At 50.8% G+C, this 20994-nt stretch overlaps 2 protein-coding genes across 11 annotated transcripts in view; both read right to left on the bottom strand.

The window, feature by feature from the left end:
- Window positions 1–20994, bottom strand: part of SYNE3 (spectrin repeat containing nuclear envelope family member 3) — a 978380-nt gene that overhangs the window by 773734 nt on the left and 183652 nt on the right. The gene's annotated exons all lie outside the window — the stretch shown is intronic.
- The window catches only part of CLMN (calmin), a 111842-nt gene that overhangs the window by 60375 nt on the left and 30473 nt on the right, over window positions 1–20994 (bottom strand). For 2 of the 10 annotated variants that reach the window (XM_082733261.1, XM_082733256.1), the window contains 2 exons: window positions 15844–15902; window positions 14960–15327 (listed from right to left, as the gene is read on the bottom strand). The exons of 4 other annotated variants lie outside the window; for them this stretch is intronic. In XM_082733261.1, the coding sequence (XP_082589387.1) occupies window positions 14960–15050 (91 nt within the window). In that variant the 5' untranslated portion in view covers window positions 15051–15327; window positions 15844–15902. Of the gene's footprint in view, window positions 1–14959; window positions 15328–15843; window positions 15903–20994 lie in introns of those variants that run through there. 4 more of the 10 variants (XR_014312396.1, XM_082733253.1, XM_082733259.1 and 1 more) reach the window with 4 other exon arrangements.

Raw genomic sequence — 20994 nt, 5'->3', positions numbered from 1 at the left:
AGTGCCCTGATAAAAGGAACCCCAGAAAGCTCCCTGGCCACCCCTTCCCCACGCCCCGCCCCGCCAACTGTCCATTAAGGGAGTGCACAAGAAGAAGACACTGATAGTGAACCAGAAGCAGGCTCTTGCCAGGCCCCAAATCTGCCAGCACCTCAACCTTGACTTCCAGCTTCCCAAATCACAAGAAACAAATTTCTGTTCTTTATGAGCCCCCGGTCTATAGCATTTTATTCTAATACTCATGACTCCAGCCTATCTTTCTCTTATTCTCATTTTTTTTTTAAGATTTTATCTATTCATTAGAGAAAGAATGCACACATACAAGCAAGGGGGAGGGGCAGAGGGAGAGGGAGCAGACTCCCACGGGATGCGGGACTCGATCCCAGGGCCTGGAGATCGTGACCTGAGCCGAAGGCAGATGCTTAACCATCTGGGCCACCCAGTCGCCCCTCTTATTCTTACGCTTATAACAGTGGGGTGATTTGGGGGGGCTCACAGGGCATATGTTACATAGCCTGTTAAGGTCGGACTATTCTAAGTACTCTGCCAAAAGCAATACTTTTAATCTTAATTCTCTTACCCCTGTGAAGCAACTCTGGGTTATTATCCCATATTACAAACAGGAAGCCTGAGGCACAGAGAGGTCAAGTAACTTGCCTCGAGTCGTACCCCTAGAAGTGGGCGCCGCTGCAGTTCGAGCCCAGGCCGTCAGGCTCTCTGGAGCCCAGCATCCCGAAACTGGGATGTTGGGTGGTTGTATGGGGAGGGGGTGAGGACACAGGCGACACACTCCTCCCACAGCTCAGCCGCCACCGAGTCCCTGCCACCAGTCGGGAAGGACTGCGTGGTGCCTCCTACACGTTATTTTCACCCCATCTTATTCACAAAGCAGCATCACTGGAAGGAACTCTGGATTGTGCTGTAAGACAATGACTCTGTGAATTAGCAGATAATTGTAGCACTTACAACGTAGGAAGCTCTTTATGACCACTGTTTTATTCTCTAAGAGGCTGCCTCAGCGAGCACATCCCAACTGCTGTGCCGAGGGGCAGGCGAGTCCTCTACGAGCCCCCAATCACCCCCTTCTCAACCATCTCTTAAACATTCACTCAAGACACTTAAATAACCAGGGGCTATATGTCCCTTTATTTATTCATTTAAAGGTGAAACAACACACTTGACACAACATGTGTCTTTGCTGGTCTGGGAGAAACACTGCCAAATACAGGCTCCCCATCTATACCCTGCTGGGCAGAGACCCTGATAACGTCTGGATGGCAGAAGGGCTCTGCTGCGGGGCCGGGTCACCAGCCTGAAGGACCTGAGCAGACAGGGAAGTGGGATAATAGTAATGATAATAATACTAGTGACGAATGGTGGCTTCTGAGACGTGCCAAGCCCAGCTCCGTGGCAGGGAGGGGACGAGGGGAGCTCTGCGAGAGCCTTGAATGCCACCCAAGGGCTTCCTTTGGACGGAGCATACAATGAGGCCATTCTTCATCTGGGTTCCTTAAATTAGAATGTGTGATCTTTCATTCTGGGTTGCAGTTTACACTAGTTAGAATTTGATTAGTAAACCAAAGGAGGTAAGAGTAAAAGAGAATGATTTATACTTTGTTCACCCAAGTAAATGATTGTCGCGTACCTGCTGCCAACTGTGTCTAGACAAGGAACTATTTGCTACTGTGTTTATTCGTTTTCTGTCTTCATCCTCTATAAGGAACGGATTTTAAGTCATTCTTTCAGATGTGAAGGACGCCAACCATAATGAAGGTGTCTATTCATCGACAAAGACCCAGCAGCAGCCATTTAAAATATTTTGTTAATAGAATAATGATGTGCTTCAACGTTAAAAATATTTTAACTGCACCTCATTAATTCAAATAAATCTCCTTCAATTCCCTCGCATTCCATAAGCGGTGGGTAGGGGCAGGAAGCGAACATTTCCAGAGGCAGGTGGCTGGCCAAGCGTGATCATGAGCGCCATCTTGTTTCCTTCCTGCAACACCTGTGCCTGGGAGCTCCGTTTTGGACACTGCCTCCTTGCTCCCTCGCCACTGCCACGTGGCTGAGGGTATGGAGCTACTGTGTTCTACTGGGATCTCACGTCCGCGGCCATGACCCCACCACCTGTCAGATCCCAGCCCTTTGCAGTCACAGATGGCCTTGGAGGACATGGGACCCAGCTGAGCCAATGAGCTCCTTCCCCGGGACCTTAGGACTTGGGACTTCAGAGACCACCAGGGATGTCTCTCGCTCATGACTGCAGCTAGGATTTGAACTTGGGGGTTAATGGCGTCATATTTCCACTCTGTGGTGAAAGCTGGTCTGGAGGGTAAGAGAGAATTTTTTTCAAGATTTATTTATTTGGGGGGCACCTGGGTGGCTCAGTGGGTTAAAGCCTCTGCCTTCGGCTCAGGTCATGATCCCAGGGTCCTGGGATGGAGTCCCACATCGGGCTCTGTGCTCAGCAGGGAGCCTGTTTCCCCCTCTCTCTCTGCCTGCCTCTCTGCCTACTTGCGATCTCTCTCTGTCAAATAAATAAATAAAAATCTTAAAAAAAAAAAAAGATTTATTTATTTGAGAGAGAGAGAGACAGAATGAGTGAACAAGGGGAGGAGAGGAGGGAGAGCGACAAGCAGGTGCTGCATGGAGCCTGACACGAGGCTCGATCCCAGGACTCCAGAATCATGACTTGAGCGGAAATCGAGAGTTGGATGCCCAACCGACTGACCCCCCAGGCGCTCCAAGAATTAGAGGGAATTTGACAAAATGCGGAGAGGAGTGAACTAGTGGCTGATGCCGGAGTCCTGGTGTCCTTCACTCCTGGGCCCCCGCTGTACCCCTGCCCGGCGAGTGGCTGCACCAGTATCTCCTCCTGGAAATCCACACGCAGATTTACTCCCTTTTGTGCTTAGGTGAATTCCAGTTAGGGTTTCTGTCACTTGCCACCAAGAGTCCTAATAGACAGGCACCATCATCACCAACTCACCAAAGAAGAAATGTGTGTGTGTGTGTGTGTGTGTGTGTGTGAAGTGTGGAGTACGAGGAGTATGTGTGGGGGGTGTGGGGAAGTGTTTAGTACATGTGTGTTGTGTGTGGGGGGGAAAAGTGTAGTACATCTGTGGTGTGTGTGACGTATGTGTGTGGGTGTGTATAGGGGTGTGTAGAACATGTGTGATGTGTATGTGGCATGTGTATGGTATGTGTGTGGGGTGTGGGTAAGTGTGTAGTACATGTGCAGTATATGTATGTGTGGTGTGTGTTGTGTATGTGTGTGCTGTGTGTGTGCTATGTGTGTGCTGTTTGTGTGGGGAGGTGTGTAGCACATGAGTGTTGTGTGTGTGTTGTGTGTATGGTATGTGTGTGGGGAAGTTTGTAGTCCATGGGGTGTGTTTGTGTGTGTCGTGTATGGTATGTGGGGGGGGGTCTGGGGACGTGTGCAGTCTCTGTGTGGGGTGTGTATTGTGTATAGTGTGTGTTTGGGGCCGCTGGGGACCCTGGAAGCAGGAAGCCAGGAGGGCCAGCCTGCCAGGGCTGGGGGAGGTGGGGGGGGGCAGGCAGCGCCCCCCCATGGGCAGGAGAGGGTGTGGGACACAGGGCAGGGCTGGACCCCCCAGCCACACCCCATTCCCCCCACTCCCGGCCCGACCTCTGGCCCAGGAGCAAGGAGGAAATGCTGCCTGGAAAAGCCTGGCAGGTGCCAGAAGGCAGACTTCGGAGGACTGGGAGGGACACCCCGCCCCGGGGCTGCTGGCCCCCTGGGATTTCCAGAAACACTGGAGAGGAAGCGAGATGGCTGCAGTTCCCACAGAGCTGCTGGGAGCGGGCCAGCAAATCGAGATCTTGATCTGTTTGGGGATCCTGTTTTCATGCCTCGCTGGAAGGGCTGGGCAAGAAAAGTGCGTCTCGGCCCTCTCCTGGGTGTGAGCCCCCTGGAGGACCATGGGGAGCCTTGGGCCCTAAGCCCTCCTGCCGGCCACCACGGGACAGATCCCTGCTCTGCATTACGCATATGTGTGGTGCAGCTGATTAAAGTTTCATGTCCCACTGCGTGCTTCAACCCCCCAAACGCTCTTGGTCACCCAGGGCCGCTCCCGTGCACACACATGGCTCCTGGGGCCTGGCCCCACTGCTTGTTCAGCTCTACCATCCTTTCTGCCCCTGACACTCCCCCAGACCATAATCCCCTTCGCTGCTGCACATCTTTGTAGTTTCCTAGCCCATCTGCCTGCCATGCCTCTGGGCCTTTGCACATGCTTGTTCCTGCTGCCTGGAACACTGTCCCTGCGCTTCTGCACCCAGCTGTCTGATTTCCATCCTTAGACGGGAGTGTGCCTCCTCTCTGCTCTCCACGACGGCAGCACCCAAGACTCTGGGACTAAGGACCTCCTCATCCCCACAGCCTCCCTGCCTCCCATGGATATGGGCATTCAATGAGCACGGTTTCCTTCCTGCCCCCAGGCAGTCTGCAGGCAGACATTCATTCAAAGTAAGGAATCAAACACACAAATCAAATGAATGAATGGAATATTTGCGGAAAGAATCAAACACATTGCCTACCGTGCATAGGGTCCAAAGAATTATAAAAGACACATTCCCAGCCTTCAGGGAGCTCATCCTCTTGTCACACAGGAAGAGGACTGTATGGGGATAATGACTACCATCCCGCAGTCTGTCACGTGCTAAATCAAGGATGAACATATGGGGGGTGAAACTGTCTAGGGGAAAGATCTTTGGAGGCTGGAGAGACCATGGGAGGCTTCCTGGAGGAGGTGGCAGCTTCGCATCATGTCTTGAGTGACTACATGATCCTGTTTATCCCTATCGGCCGAAGATCATACACTTGGTTCTCCTTGTTCACAGTAGTTATGCTCTAGAAAGTCTGAACTGCAGGGGCCTGCTTCTGCGCACACTTACCCAATCAATCCGATATGTCCTGAAAAAGTATCTGCTTTATGATTTTCCGAGAAATGTTTTCTCTCTAGCTTACTTTATTAGAAGATTACAGTATATAGTACATACAATATACGTGTTAGCTGACCGTTCATGCAGCTGGTAAGGCTTCCAGTTCGCAGCAGGCTCTTAGCCGGTAAACCGGGGAGGGGGAGGCAGAAGTTACACATGAATCTTGACTGCGGGAGGCATCACCACCCCCGCAACTCCAGGGTCAACTGTACATTGTCGACTCATTAACACTGAACTCCTGACCACAGCACTGTAACTCTGGCCTGGACGAAGCTTAGGTAACACAAGCAATTCTTCCCATCAGGTAGGTCATGGCCTCTTTGGGCGGGGGGCACCTTAAACAGCAAAATCACCAACCAAAAGCCCAAAAATGCTACACACGTGACACCAACTAGATCTCCAAAAAGACACTGGTTCACCCAATGAGAGCCGAAACAGGAAGACAGATTGTTGCTTTGTTCTGCCTCCGCCGGGACCCCGTGCCCCAGAGAGGACACCAGTTTTTTGGTCACTGTGCGCATGTCTACAAATGACCAGGAAAAGATCACTGCTGTGGATTTTAGGGTTCCAAATTATTTCAGTGAACTGCAAATGTGGGATGTCTGAAGAAGGGGTGTCACCTGGAATAAGTGGCCTCCCCTTTCTCGTTCTCAAAAGTTTGAGTCACCAAGGTCCCCGAGACCTGTGTCTTGCACACAGTGGCTGTCGGGCCAGGTGGCTCTTCCAGCCCTGGCCATCCGTGGCCGTCTGCAGCTGTCCGCAGCTGTGGGGGCCCTCTCTCCCCGCCTCCCCCATGAAGGCCTGCCAGGATCCCCACTGCCCATCTCCCACCAGCAGCAGGGGCCTAGAACCGTCCCCACCCTGGCCTCCGAGGGCAGTCATTCCGAGAGGGAACGAATCCCAAGCTGCAAGTAGCTCCCTCTCCCAGATGCCTTTTCTGGGAATCTCTCCTTGGAGCAGCAGCTCGGCTCAAGGTGTGGGACAGCTGGCATCAGAAGCCTGGGTGACAGGTGCTGGGGCTGGGCCAGCGTCTGTGTCCCCAACCATTCTGGAAAGTCAACATGCACTCTCCCTGAGTCGCGTGGGGCACCAGCCATCATGCGTCATCACCTGTCCAAAGATATTAAAGCTATTCTCAGAGCTGAGCTCCGGGGGTCTCTCTGGAAGTTAACATTCCTTAGGGCCCAGTACCCATCCCTTGGTGACCCGGGTTTCTGGCCTGGCTACTCGACACGCAGCCTTTCTCCAGCTGTGCGGCTCACCGGAAGGCCAACCCCCCCTCCTTCCACAGAAGACAAGCAAATACATTCCAGCGACCAGAGGACAACTCAGCAAGCTATGGCCTCCAAAATAATCTAGAGCAAGCGGAGGGTCAGCCAAGAGATATCCGCTGGGTATTTATTAAATGCCTAATAAAAACAGACACCATTTCTTGAGCTCCTGCTGCATGCCAGGCAAGGCACTGGGCTACATGGTTTAGAGAGTACTTTCTCCAGTCCTGGTAAGTCCGAGGTGGGCGCTGCTCTTTCCTCCTTTTCCAGATGTGGAGGTCAAGCCTAGGGAGTCTGGGAATGGGCCCCGGGCCACACAGCTTACCCTGCGGGGAAAGGCGTGTGAAGCCAGGGCTGGGTCCCAGAGTCTCCAGCCTTTAATCAGCGAGCAGTGGGGGCCACCCCGGGCCCAGCTTCTGGTGGCTAAACCCACAGCCCAGGGGGCATGAGGCTCATTGGGGCCAGGCACCCAGCAGGCCTGAGTGACCCAGATACTGACGGGAGGAGGGCGCGGCCACAGACATCCAGAAAAAGGGCTGTGGAGGGGCCCAGGAGGAGAAAGAGGATGGAAAACCTGCTCATTTCACCCCAGATGCGGAATTTCAGCAACAAAGCCGTAACATTTATTTGCAATGGGGCCACACACTTAGAATTGGAACAATCGCTTTTCTGAGCTGGATGCAAGGTCGGGGGGCAGGGAGCTGTGTGAGGGACTGAACATTTCTGTCTCCCCAAAATTCCTACGTTGAAACCCAACCCTTAACGGGATGGTATTAGGTGGTGGGGCCCTGGGGGGCGGTTAGGTCCCGAGGGTGGACTCCTCATGAATGGGGATTAGCGCCCTGATAGAAGGCGCCCAGACAGCTTCCTCACGAGGACAGAGCGAGAAGGTGGTGTCTGTGAACCAGGCATGAGCTGTCCCCGGGCATGGTGAGCATAGCCTTCCAATGACCAGAACTGCGGGAAATGAACTGCTGTCACAGTGCACCAGAGTGGCCCGCGCTGACTGGGACAGACCCTGCAGCCACCGGCCATGAGGCGAAGGAGGACACTTCAAGCAAGTCATACACACGGAGCCTCGATCTCCTGGAAGAAGAGGCCAACAGCGCCCCCACCTCACAGGGCTGCCATGACAGCTCCCTGAGCTAGAAGAGCTGGCACATGCCCAGTGAATGGTGGTTTTCACTGTCCTTGTCGCCATCATCACCCGGCCTGAGACTCTGCAAGTCCACCATTCCCAGTGGGGCTCTTCAGGGAAGGAACCTGTTATGGACCGAGTCAGGCAGATGCCACACATGCACCTGCCTCTTACAGGACTAATTCTCACCCGGGCTGGAGCGTGGCGGTGGGAAGACCATGCCGCCTAGGCCAGACCTGGATCCCACACCCCACTCTTCCAGCTCCAAGCGGTACAACGTGAGGACAGTCTTTTGAAATGTCCTGTCTTTAAACTTGGGAAGAATCACGACTCCCCTGCACTCGGGCTCCACGAGTGGCCAGTACTTTTACAAGGCTGCAGGGGCTCAGTGAAGTTAAGGTTACATCCCTAGAAAGTTCAATTGGAAAGATGTCCACCCTGGCTTCCCAGCCTCCATGCACTTTGCAGGTCAGCTGGTGATGGTGTTTCTGTGAGCCTGTCTGGATTAAACACAGCATGATGGTTAATTTTATGTGCTCACTGGATGAGGCCATGTACCCCGATATCTAGTCAAAGAGTAAGTTGGACTGTTTTCTGGGAAGGTGTTTTCTGAATGAGACTGATATTTAATGAATGAGACTCTGAGTAAAGCAGATGACTCTTCAGGATGTGGGTGGGCCTCACCCAATCAGTTGAAGACCTACATAGAATAAAAACTGAGCTCCTCTGAGCAAGAAGGGATGGTGCCAGCATTCAGCCTCTGGACTTGACCTGTAGCTCTTCCCTGGCCTCTGGCCTGTCAGCCCACCTGTCTCCATAATCATTAGTCAATTTTAAAAAATAAATCGCTATATACAATGCCCTATTGTTTCTTTTCCCTCTGGAGAACCCTGACTAATATACACAGGTATGAACTGTGGTATGTGAAAAACGGGAAAGAGGAGGAGAGCGGCCCTGCTGTATCAGACCTCCCATCTGCAACAATCTGCGATCAACCCGTCTCATTTTCACTTCTCAGTGACTCATCCTTCAGACGGCTGGCTGGGATCAGAAGGAACAAGGCCTCCTCTCATGCTCAGACACACGCTGTTGAACACATCCCTTCCAATAGCCTGGGGTAGGAAGGAGGAGGAAGGGCCTCCCTGTGACATTCTCCAGCCTCGGGGGGAAAAAGAACATTCTGATTTAACGAATTCAAGTTTGAATATAATCAGATTTTCTCTATAGCAACAGCTCCACAACACAGGCCTCTTGGCAGCTACAAGCAGCGAGCGAGTGGCCAACTCCTGGTGAAACACATCTCACACGGAGGCCACAGGACAAGCTGCCACGGGAGAAGCCGCCACCGGCACACGAGGCACCAGAGCCGTACATGGCACCATCACATTGAGGCCTCAGCTGGAGACCAAGGCGAAGACAGCGTAGGCCAGCCACCATAGGCCTTTGGTTCAGCACTTGATAGGTGTTCTGGTAAGAATATGCCTCCCCTCTGATTGGCAGATCTGAAAGGTGTTCAAGATGGTGTGACGCTCAGAACCCAAAGCACTTTACCCCAGCTCATGACCCACGATTACGGTTAGAGTGCTTTGTGTTCCTATGTTGCCTTCCAACTCATCAAAGGGCTTATTCTCATGGTCCGACTGAACAATACTGTGGCCTCCTCTGACTGGTCAAAAGGCTCCGTCAGCCCGAGCCTCTGCCAGGCTCCCCTCCTGGAGCCACGAGCCTGGCTGCCTTCCCACGAATGTTCACACTTTCCCTCCGAACTGTGCAGACATTCCCAGGAGGCAACGGTGTCGTCGGGCCCCTGCATCTAGCTAGCATCATGTGACAGAGTTCTGGTCGAGGGGCTGGGGTGGAAGGTGTCACTTCTAGCTGCGCCCTAACGCCCGCCCTCGTGCTCTCCCACCCACTGGCTAAGGTGGACTTGGCATGAGTAAGAAATTCACCTGTGTGGAGGCAGCCTAGGAAACATGAGGACATATCTGCAAACGGCATACATGACAAGGGGTTAGTAGCCAAAATGTATAAAAACGTATACAACTACACATCAAACAAAAGAAATAATCTGGGGCTCCTGGGTGGCTCAGTGGGTTAAGCCTCTGCCTTCAGCTCGGGTCATGATCTTGGGATCCTGGGATCGAGTCCCATGTCAGGCTCTCTGCTTGGCGGGGAGCCTGCTCCCCCCTCCACCCCCAGCTGCCTGCCTCTCTGCCTACTTGTGATCTCTCTGTCAAATAAATAAATAAAATCTTAAAAAAAAAAAAAAAAGAAAAGAAAAGAAAGTATCTGATTAAAATGGGCAGAAGACCTGAACAGACATTTTCCCAAAGACATACCGACAGCCAAGAGATGCACAAAAAGATGTTCCATATCACTAATCATCAGGGAAATGCAAATCAAAACCACAATGATATATTGTACCTGTCAGAATGGCTAGTATCAAAAAGACAAGGAATAACAAATGTTGGCAGGGGTGTGGGAAAAAAGGAGCCCTCACGCACGGTGGGTGGGAATGCAAATTGGTGCAGCCACTGTGGAAAACAGTATGGAGGCTTCTCAAAAAATTAAAAATAGAAATACCACAGATCTATCAATTCCACTACCGGATATTTACCAAAAGAAAACAAAAACACTGATTCAAAAAGATATACGCACCTCTACATCTACTGCAGCATTGTTTACGAGAGCCAAGATATGGAAGCAACCCAAGTGCCCACTGACGAAGGGATAAAGAAGATGTGGTATGTTTATACAATGGGATATTACTCAGCCATGAAAAAGAATGAGATCTTACCATTTGCGACCCCATGAGTGGACCCAGAGGGTATCATGCTAAGTGAAATCAGACAGAGAAAGACAAACACCATATGATTACACTTACATGTGGGTTCTAAAAAACAAAGCTAACAAAACCAGACAGACTCTTAATTCCAGGAAACAAACCGGTGGAAACAGATTAAAGGGATTAAGAAGGACAAGCTTCCAGTTAAGTCACAAACATGAAAGTACAGCATGGAGAATATAGTCAGTGAAGTAACCAACGCTGCACAGCAACAGATTGTGGGAGCCACACTTACCATCATGAGCACTGTGTAATGCACAGAATCGTCAAATCAGTAGGTTGAACATTTGAAACTAACTTAACATTGAATGTCAACTATACTTCAATAATTAAAAAAAAAAATTAACGTTCAACGTTTGCTGTGTTAAACCACTGCAATGTATAGGTTTATCTGTTACAGCAGCTACATATCCCCTAACATGGGATTTCTCTTTTATGAATAAACAAAACCCAAGGAGGTAGAATGACTTGGCCATGCATGGGGGACAGCCAGCACGGGGGAGGGCCGAGCCCAGGATGCGGGCCGTCCGTGGGACAGTCCCCACGTGCCATGCCCCATCTCTTTGTCAAGCCACAGTCCAGTTAGCCCTGTTCATACGGGCCATCTTCCCATCATGATCACCTAATTCAGTCTTTTTAATAAAAATTAATTAATTTTCCATTGTATCTGCCAAGTGCCTTACTCATTTTTTAAAAATGTAACTCACATGCCATTACCTATTTAAAGTGCAGGTCAGTGATTTTTAGTAGCACACGGAGTCCTCCAAACATCACCACGACCTAATTTTAGAATATGCAACAAAAATGCTACTCCCATTAGCAGTCATTCCCCAACCCACACCCCCTCCCCAGCCCCAGGCAGACACCGATATACTCTCTCCCTTGGTTCAGGACATCTCATCTCAATGGAGTCATCACAGGTGGCCTTTTGTGACTTGCTTCTTTCATTCAACGTAACGTTTTCAAGGTTCATCCATGTTGTAGCACAAATCAGGGCTTTATTCCTTTTTAGCACTCCACAGTGTCCTAGGACACCACGTTGCTTGTCCATTTGTCAGTTGATGGACATCCGGGGGGCTTTCATTTCTGGAGAATTCTGCTCCGCTGCTGGAACATGCATGTGCAAGTTTTGTGTGGATGTAGGCTTTCATTTCTTTTGGGCAGATACTCAGAAGGGGAATTGTGGGATTTTTTGACGATAACTGAAATTCTGAGCAACTGCTAGGCTATTTTCTAAAGCAGCTGCCCCATTCTACATTCCCACCAGCAGTGTATGACAGCTCCAACGTCACCACATTCTTGCTGACACTTGCTATTGTCTGTTTTTGTTTTGTTTTTAATTTTAGCCAGCCATGGGGTGTGACGTGGTAGTTCACTGTGGCTTCTGTGCCATTCCCCTAATAACTAATGATGCTGGGCTTCTACTCCTCTGTGCACTGACCAGGTGTACCTCTTCTTTGGAGAACTGTCTAGTCAAATTCTTTGCTCATTTTTAAAATGGGCTGTTTGTCTTTTTATTTTTAAGTTACTAGAGTTCCTGATACATTCTGGAGGCAAGTCCCTTATCAGATACATGATTTGCAGATATTTTCTCCATTTTACAGCTCATCTTTTTGCTGTCTTGATGGTGTCCTTCGGAGCACAAAAGTTTTTAATTTTGATGACACTCGTTCCATTTTTTTTTTTTTTAAGATTTATTTATTTGACAGAGAGAGATCACAAGTAGGCAGAGGCAGGCAGAGAGAGAGGAGGAAGCAGGCTCCCCACTGAACAGAGAGCCCGAGATGGGGCTCGATCCCAGGACCCTGGGATAATGACCTGAGCTGAAGGCAGAGGCTTTAACCCACTGAGCCACCCAGGTACCCCTACCCGTTCCATTTTTATGAGTTCTTCCTGATGAACGAAATTATTCTGGACATTCAATAAGGACAAGAGCCGTGTTCTCCTGCCCTGACTGCAGAGACCACATCCTCCGGAAGCACAAGGAGGGATACCAAAGATACTGGGCAGCCCCTGTCCTCTTGCATCATTGCAGAAGGATGTTCTACTTGGGAACAAAGCTGGTCTCGAAGATACAAATGATGGCCAATCAATGGAATACTAGGGAGCATGGCAGAATGTTTTTAAAAAACCAAGGTCAAGTATCAGGGAACAGAGCAGGATGCAAAGCACAAAACTCTCCTTCATTTCCCCCAACGCACAAAAGTCAAGTGCATATAGTTCAACAAATCTTAGCACAGGTATATATCTATATACCCACAACCAGATCAAGAATCAGAATATGTCCATTACCCAGAAAGCTCTTCTGTGTCGCTTCATGGTCCATATCCACCTGGCCCTGGCCAAAGGTAGGTACTGTTCTGACTTTCATTAAATTTGTCTATTCTTGAACTTCACAGACACGATCACATAGCACCTGGTCTTTGTGCCTTTTTAAAAATTCCATTAATATTTCCTATTTTCATCTATGTTACTGTGTGTATCAATACAATGGTCTTTTTAAAAACTACTACAGCTGTGTATTATTTTATTGTATAACAAATGCACGATTTATCTGTTCTCCTGCTGATAGGCATTAACCCTGTCTTCTCTTAAAGAAAAATATTTGAATGGGAAAAGGGATGGAAAGGAAAATGCCACAATGTCAAACAGGGATCATAAAAAATAAATAAATAAATAAATAATAAAAAACAAACAGGGATCATCGTTAGGAAGAGCGAGGTACTCAGTCCACTGCCGTCAGCCACCCGTGTGTCACTCAGTAATCTCTCTACCCACCTATTAGGCACCAGGCCCCATGCTGGGGGGCCAGGAAACTCAAGCATTTCAGCGCTAAACTCACCAGACTCTGTGTGTTCCTTGACATCTACGGCAGCCAAGTATGGAGTTTGGTGAATACAAATTCGACTTTACTACTCCAGTCACCAGCCGTATGCCCTGAGTTAGTTTATTCTTTCTCCACTTATGAAAGGGTTAAGTCAGGCTGTGTGCCCAGCCCTATGCCCGATTCCAAACAACGAGGCCAACACGGCCCTGCCTGCGTGTTCATATTCTTAAGGGAGAAAAGAAAAACCAAACTCAAGCTAATCAATAAAATAACTGTACATGGTCTATAGGGCTCCAGAGGTAAAACCCTGGTGGGTGGGGGGGGCGCAAAATATTGAATTTCCGTTATTTGTTTTAATGTAAATTTGAATAAACATTCACAGGGTTCAAAATTCAAAACGTGTAACCAAAGTAAATAATGAAATAATAGATAATAAGATAATACACGTGAGCTTCCTCTCTCTCCAGCCAGTCAATTTCCTTTCCCCAAAGTAAATAAGAGAGTCGTGGTATGTGCGATTTCTTCTGGAAATACTTGAGACTTTTATAAACAAATGTCTCGATACACATTCCCACCCTCCCTCCCCCGCCAATTTAGCAGACTCTAAAGGACTGGATCCTGAAGGCTGAGGAGGAGTCAGCCCTGCAGAGGGCGGTGGGAAGAACATTCCAGAAAGAGGGACCAGCCCGTGGAAAGCCCCAAAGGACGTACAGGCCCTGTGGACATCTGGGCGAGCTCCTCCATTACTCATCCCCCGTGTGGGAGAGGATCCTCATCTGGTGTCGGGCCATGTGCTTAGCAGAGAGGAGGAGGAGGAGGCAGCATTCATGAGACCATAGTTCACCTAGAACCAGGAACTGCCTGTGGTCAGCTTTGTACCCGACAGGCCACACATCCCCAGTTCGAAGCTGGCTCACCCCTAGACAAGTAATACTCCCAATGCAGGGAGCCATATTCAGGAATCGCCCCTAAAGGCTCAGGGGTCTTTGGGACAGATCAGTAACAACCACCCTTGTCCTGCACTCCCGACGCCCATGGCTGCATCTCCGGAATGTCATGACCTTGGCTGTCTCAGCCCGCCCCACGGGAGGTGGAGAAGGGAGGGCGGGTAACTGTGCATGTGTATTTGACCTCCGGTTCTGCACATACCGCCTCCACCCTCCCCCTACCTGATCTCCGCTCTGACTGCACACCCTAAGTCAACAGCAATAAGACATCTACAATGTCCCGAGTCCTCACTGGTCGCCAGAACCGGTCCTACGATACGATGACCACAAGGGATCCTCCTGAAACTCTCAAAGACTGGCCCCGGGACGCACGTCCACAATCAGAGTCTCAGGACGCCGGCTCGCTCAGCACTCAGCCGCCCAGCCAGGAACCCTCCTCCGCCCGCTCTGGGCGTCGGAGAACCCGCGGCCGACCCACATGGCTCGGGAGCTGGTTTTACTTCTTTGCTGTGTGGTCGTGGCACACAAAGGCGAGGAAGAGCCTTGCCCTTTCAGCTCTGGGTTTCTTCATTTCGTCTCCGGCTTACCAGTCCATTTCGTGCTACCCTTTATTGCAATTTCCCATCATTTTCCCGCCCCAGTTTTGCTGGGCAGCCCCCGCCCCCTGTGGTGATTTTTCTGCTCCAGCTCTCTTCCTGTTTGCTGTCAGATCTCTGCACACCCAGAGCTCTCCCTCTTCTGCTCTCTCTCTCCCTAGCTCTGCTTGGCAATGTCTGTTTTCTCTCTTTTCCCCTATCAGACCCCGCACGGCGCTAACGGCACCCGATTAACTTCCTGGGGCTACGTGGCACCCAGGACCATGAAGTCAGCTGGTATTTTAATTGCCACCCCTGCCCACACCTTGCACTCGTGGCCTCCTGATTAGCTGTCTCCGTGTCATGGTGTGCCCAGCAGCACACTTACCCCTGCCCGGCAGCAGCTGTCTGGAGCCCTTCCGCTTACTTCCTGGGCACCTCCGCCACGTGGTCCAGGCCACCTCCTGGGAGCGAAGCATGTCCTGAGCCCCAGGGAGCTGGTCACCCTCAGCACGCTGCCTTGGAAGGAAGGCTCCAAGCCTCGGCTAGCTCCTTGCAGGGGAGACTCTGACTGCTTCCTTCTGAGTGTGTCCTGCAGTATTACTGAGCGGTCCCTTGTTGATGCAACATTTATGATCCCTCCTACAGGCCTGGCAGGGTTCTAGGAGACCATAAAGATGAGTATCTTACAGACGACGCAGACAAAAGTCTCAGGTGCACGGCACTTACAGTCTGGTATGGATAAGCCAACCATCCCTGCATAAATACGTAAAAAGACTACTTGGTTAGGAGGGGATAGGGGCTCAAGAGAAAAAAAAAATTATTTTAGATAGGGAAGCGGGATGGAGATTATAGGTGGAGGCAGGGCAGTGCATGGAAATGGGTGGGCAAAGGGTGATTTTCTATTTTCCCCAATTTATATTTAAATGAGTTCCCAATCAGAGAGGATTTTGCCCCCAGGAGACATTAGCAATTCTGGAGGTTTTAATGGTCAGGGTGGAGGGGAGGGAGCCCTTGGCGTCCAGAGGGCACAAGCCAGGAAGGCTGTTTCAGCATGCCCCAATGCACAGGGCAGCCCCCCTAGGACTCAGAACCCTTCAGTGAACAAGTGCTCAACACTGAGATTGCGAAACCCTGATTTCAAAACAGTGTCTCAGGAGTGCCTTACTGAGAAGGTAGCATTCGAGTAAAGACCGGACGGAAACAAGGAGCAGCAGATTTATGTGATTACACACACAGTGAATAGACTCTGACCAACACAAGGCACCTCACCTATGTCTTTCTGGTGAGAATCCGCTCTTCATCCTGGTGTCTAGCTCAGACCACAAACCCTGGGGGGACATTTAGGACACAATAAAATAAACACAGGAACAAGGAGGGCTTTGTCGAGGAAGGCGAAAGGACAGAGGGACAGATGGAAGCAGGAGCTCCGGAGGGGCAGAGGCGGAGACGCAGGGGCTGGAAACCCTCTGAGTATTTCCAACCCCCCCCACAAAGCACCTCTCACTTCAAAACACCTAGAAGACAGAGCCGCCAAGTACAACGCCCAGCCCTCGTTTGGATTCCCACGTGAAGGACAAGGGCAAAACGCAAAACCGAACCCCGATGCTGAGACGGCGGGAAACTGCGCAGGCTGATGGTGTCTGATCACTAACTGAGGGTTTTTGTTTGGTTTTCAGGTGTGATAACAGCATCGTAGTGAGATTTTTAAAAGCGTTTCTCCTTTAGAGTTCTACACTATCATATATGTGGATAAAATGATATAATGTCTGAGATCTGCTGCAAATTAACCCCGGGGGCGTGCGGGCGGGTCACCGGTGACACTAGAGTGGGTCACAGCTCCATTACTGCTGGAGGGTGAAGGACGCAGGGGCGTCACTGTCCTGTTCCCTCTATGTTGCTGGATGCTCAAGATATTCCATAACCATGTTTTTAAAATTAATAGGAATTAAGGTATACAGTGCTTTTAAGAAGAGGTCTGGGGGGGTTGGGATTTTATCGTCCCCTCCTGGCAGATGGAAGTCCGTGAGGGCATCGACCGCAGGGTCCTGACCCGGTCCTTCTGGTGCCATGAATACAGGGACACAGGAGGGGGTGGCTTGTCACAGCGATGAGGCCCCTGCTGCTGGGACCCGCTGTTCCCCTCCCAGCTGAGCAAGTCCGTCACCACCGGCTGGCCGTTCGAGCAGCCCGCCTCCACACGGCCTCAGAATAAAATGGACTTTTTGTCAAGTGCCCAGAAACCTCTCCCCATCCCATGCCGCCGCGAACAACTTACAGACGGGGACCTCGGTCAGGCCAAGGAAGAATCACCAAGCCAAGCTATCAGAATCTGGTCAGTTTCCATTCTGGCAACGCAAACATCGGGAGCCGAGGACTCCGGTGCAAGCTCATGGCCCACCTGCGAGCCCTCTGAGTCATTTCAAGGAACAGCACTTCATTTGGGCAGTTGCTGGGACAGAGAAGGTTCTAGATAACCAAAGCTTATCTTCCCATGATCCAAACAAACTCCTTCTGATGGAAACCTTTGTAAACACACTCCTCTTTGATGTTTCAAATACAAAGCAGGTGGACGCTGCAGGGCCAGGCCTAGAGAAGGGTAGGCTAATTGAGAGAAGAGAAACAGAGGAAAAACTGAAATAGGGAAGTGAGGGCAAAACCCAGAGAACCAGGTTGTGGGGGGCAGTCAGGCGGTCTCCCCCAAATCCAGAATGATCAGTCAGTGATCACTCACGCATTCATTCAACAAACCCAGAGCACCACCTCTGAACCCAGCACCTTGTTAAGAGACACGCAAAATAACAGCATGAAAATGCACCATCCCTGCCTCCAGGAGCTTGTGGTTTAGAGGCAAATAAGCCTCAGCTACAAACTCCGGCAGCAGGGGCTCCTGGGTGGCTCAGAGGGTTAAGCCTCTGCCTTCGGCTCAGGTCATGATCTCAGGGTCCTGGGATCGAGCCCCACATCGGGCTCTCTGCTCAGCAGGGAGCCTGCTTCCTCCTCTCTCTGCCTGCCGCTCTGCCTACTGTGATATCTGTCTGTCAAATAAATAAATAAAATCTTAAAAAAAAATTAAAAAAAAAAAAAAAACTCTGGCAGCAGTTTTCCTTGCACTAACATTTGGATTTCTAGAGAACCTTGAGGAGTGGCCAGATCAGACTTCATTGTTACAAATAGGACTCTGGCAGCATACAGAGAGGAGACTGACCAGGAGCCATTTAGGAAGCACTATTAATCCAGACACGAGTGCTGGGGGCCCTGACCAAGGACAGGAGCTAGGGGTGAGGTAGGAGGGGTCAGATCTGAGGAAAGAGCTAATGATTTGCTCAGAGTTACCAGGAGGCAGCAGGGAGTAAAGTGGGGTGGGCTTACAGGGGCTGCTGAGTCCAGTATGCAGGTGCCAGGTAAATGCCACGCCCCCCTGCCCCCCAAAGGCAGGGTTGAGGCCTGAATTCCAAGGCATTTCCCACCTGGGTGCTAGCAGGGTTATTGTCCTGATCAGAGGCCAGAACAGGGACCCCAAGAGGAACAACAGCCCAATTTCTAACAATCTCTCTGCTTTCTCTTGGCTTGCCGTCCTCTCTTCAGCGGGTCTGGACTGTTCTTGGCGGGAGCAGGAGAGGAGCCATGAGAGGCAGCAGGGCCGGCAGAGGGATCGCCTGTGACCGAGCCCCCGGCCCTGGTGAACACAGGACCACACAAGACCAGGGGAGGAACAACAACCCACCCAAGGTCACCCAAAGTCACGGAGCGGAGCTGAGCTGGAAAAGATTAGCAATGACTGCGCAGGCGGAGAAGGTCTTTCAGAAGAGCGCATGTTTATGCTGGGGGTTCAGCAGGATGAGATCTGGGGGGGTGGGGACGTGGAGGACGGGTGGGCAAGTGGGAGATCAGGGACACGGCACAGGTGACTTCGGTTCCTGAATAAATGCAGAGACAATCTCTGGGATCTGCAGCTAAGGCACAGGCTCCATCCGCTCCCAGGCGGGCACTGCTAATGACCCGCAGGGCTCGCCTTCCACTCATCCTGGACTTGACCTCAAGATCCTTTTGTGCTGAGCACTCCAGACAGCCACTAACCATCGATCCACGTGGGACCACGTAATAAAGTCTCCGTGAGCTCTCCGATCTGTGGGAGGAGGAGGAGGAGGAGAGTAGACGAGGCAGGGGTGGGGGCCCAGGGCCAGGCTGAGAAACTTCTTCCTCTGGCTGTTTGGTGATGTTCAGAAACTTTCATTCATTGGTTTAAGTGTGGCCATGGCTTTTAGAGCGTCCTTACCTCTTAAAGAAACACACTAAAATATTTATGGATGGACCAGTGTGATGTCTGCAATTCACTAAGTCCCAGAGAGTGAGTCGGGACGAGAGGGGAAAGGTAATATCCATGTCACAGAGCATTATCTGCTCATAAAAAAGGAACGCAGTGCTGACCGACGCGACAACACGGATGAACCCAGACACCATGTAACACGGAAAAAACCTGACAGAAGGGCACCTACTGTATGATTCCATTTAAACGAAATATCCAGAAGAGGTAAATCCATAGAGATGGGAAGCAGATCAGTGCTTACTGGGACTGGGGTTCGGGGAGGCACAGGGACAAACTGCAACCGGGCACAGGGATCTCCTTGGAGGGTGATGAGAATATTTTGGAACTAGAGAGAGGTGATCAATAGACAATACTCTGAACACACTACATGCCTCTAATTTGGACACTTTATGGATTATTTTATTTATTTGAGAGAGAACATGTGCACGTGAGCGGGGGAGAGGGGCAGAGTGGGAGGGAGAGAGAGAATCCCAAGCAGACTCCACGCTGAGCGCAGAGCCCAACACGGGGGCTCCATCCCAGGACTCTGAGATCATGACCTGAGCCCAAACCAAGAGTCGTACGCTCAACCAACTGAGCCACCCAGGGGCCCCTGATCTGTATGCTGTAAAGTGGTTAATTTTATGCACTTTGTTAAAAAAGGGTTTTGCCCCAAAATTTAAAAAAAAATTGCTTTTCCAAATAAAAAATTATGATAAAATAAAATAATGCAGGAGCTAAACGTGTTTAGATAAAGAGTCAGAGGGGGAGGACCCCTTTCTCCTCCAGGCACTTGCTCTGGGTGGGCCAGAACAGGGGTGCAGAGAAATAAGGTGGGGAGCCCCCTGGAAGCAGCAGGAGTCACGTGAACAGGTGCGTGGCCAGAAGTTGGCTCTCTGACCCACCAGCAACCGAGGCCGTCCTTCTCCTCATCATATTAGCCACCTGCTAGGCTCTGACCTGACCCAGCTCTGGGGTTGAATTCGGACTTTTCTTCTTCCCCCCAAGAACAAGGACAATTAAAAGAGAAACGGCCGTGGCAAAGGTTCTAGCTGGCTGGAGCAGAACCCAAGCGACGAAGGTGTCCCTGGTTACGAAAGAAACATTCCCAAGTTGAGCAGGAGGAGTGGCGCTTTCTTGTCTGCCTGGGGCTTGGCTCGCCATCCAGGAAACCACCTGCTGCAGGCCCCCTGTTCAGCGGGAGCCCAGCAGCCTAGCGATGGCTCTGTAAACAGATTCCTCCTCCCGCCCACACCAATCTGCATGCTACAGCTCCTGCCCTTCTCCGAGCTGCCTGACAACTGGGACTGCAGGCTGCCCACGCCAGAAACACAAAACCTGGCCACCCACATCCTCCCTGCAAATGTCACAGTCCAGAGTAGCCGCCTCTCATCCCCAGAGGCTCCTGGTCACAGGCATGGCTGGCACGGATCGCTTTTGCAAATAAACATCAACCCAACCAGAATGCGGACGAGGGAGGGGTGAGGTGGCCCTGGCGAATCCGGTCGGGGGAATGTGAGGGGCTATCACCCTTTTACAAAGCCATCTGGTCTCTGTTCCGGAGCCCCAGAAATCAATTTCCATAGCCTGTGACCCCGTAGGTCTGCTTCTCGGTGTCTGCCCTAAGAAAGGTCATCAGAAATCGGGGCTGACAATCGACATGCAAAGAAGTGCATCATCCCAGGATGTACAGAAAGGAGTAGAAAAGCTGAGAACAGAATTGTAGACGGTGGCTGAAGACACCGTAAGAAGAATTCTCCTGTAGCCACGGGGCGAGGTTCGCCAGACATTTCAGATGGGAAAATTCTGGGAGCCCAACACAACATGTAAAAGATTAGAGTCAAAATTGCACATGTGATTGACTGAAATCGCTAATGGTGACGATGAGCATTTATTACGAGCTCCGTGGGGGCCCGTGCCCAGGGCTGGGCTTCGTTTAGCCTTGCCGCAAGCCTGAGAGGAAGGTCCAACCTCACGCCCATTTCACAGATGAAGGTGTGGAGGCATGGAGAGAACATGTCATCAGCACCAGGCCCAAAGATCACTGAGCAGTGACTTTGGGACCCATTTGCAGGTCCAGAATACCGCATGCGATGACATTAATGTTAAAGCCA

Source organism: Mustela nivalis (assembly GCF_964662115.1).
Source record: "Mustela nivalis genome assembly, chromosome: 6".
In the NCBI taxonomy this organism is placed as follows: domain Eukaryota; kingdom Metazoa; phylum Chordata; class Mammalia; order Carnivora; family Mustelidae; genus Mustela; species Mustela nivalis.
This window is presented reverse-complemented; position numbering and strand designations above follow the sequence as displayed.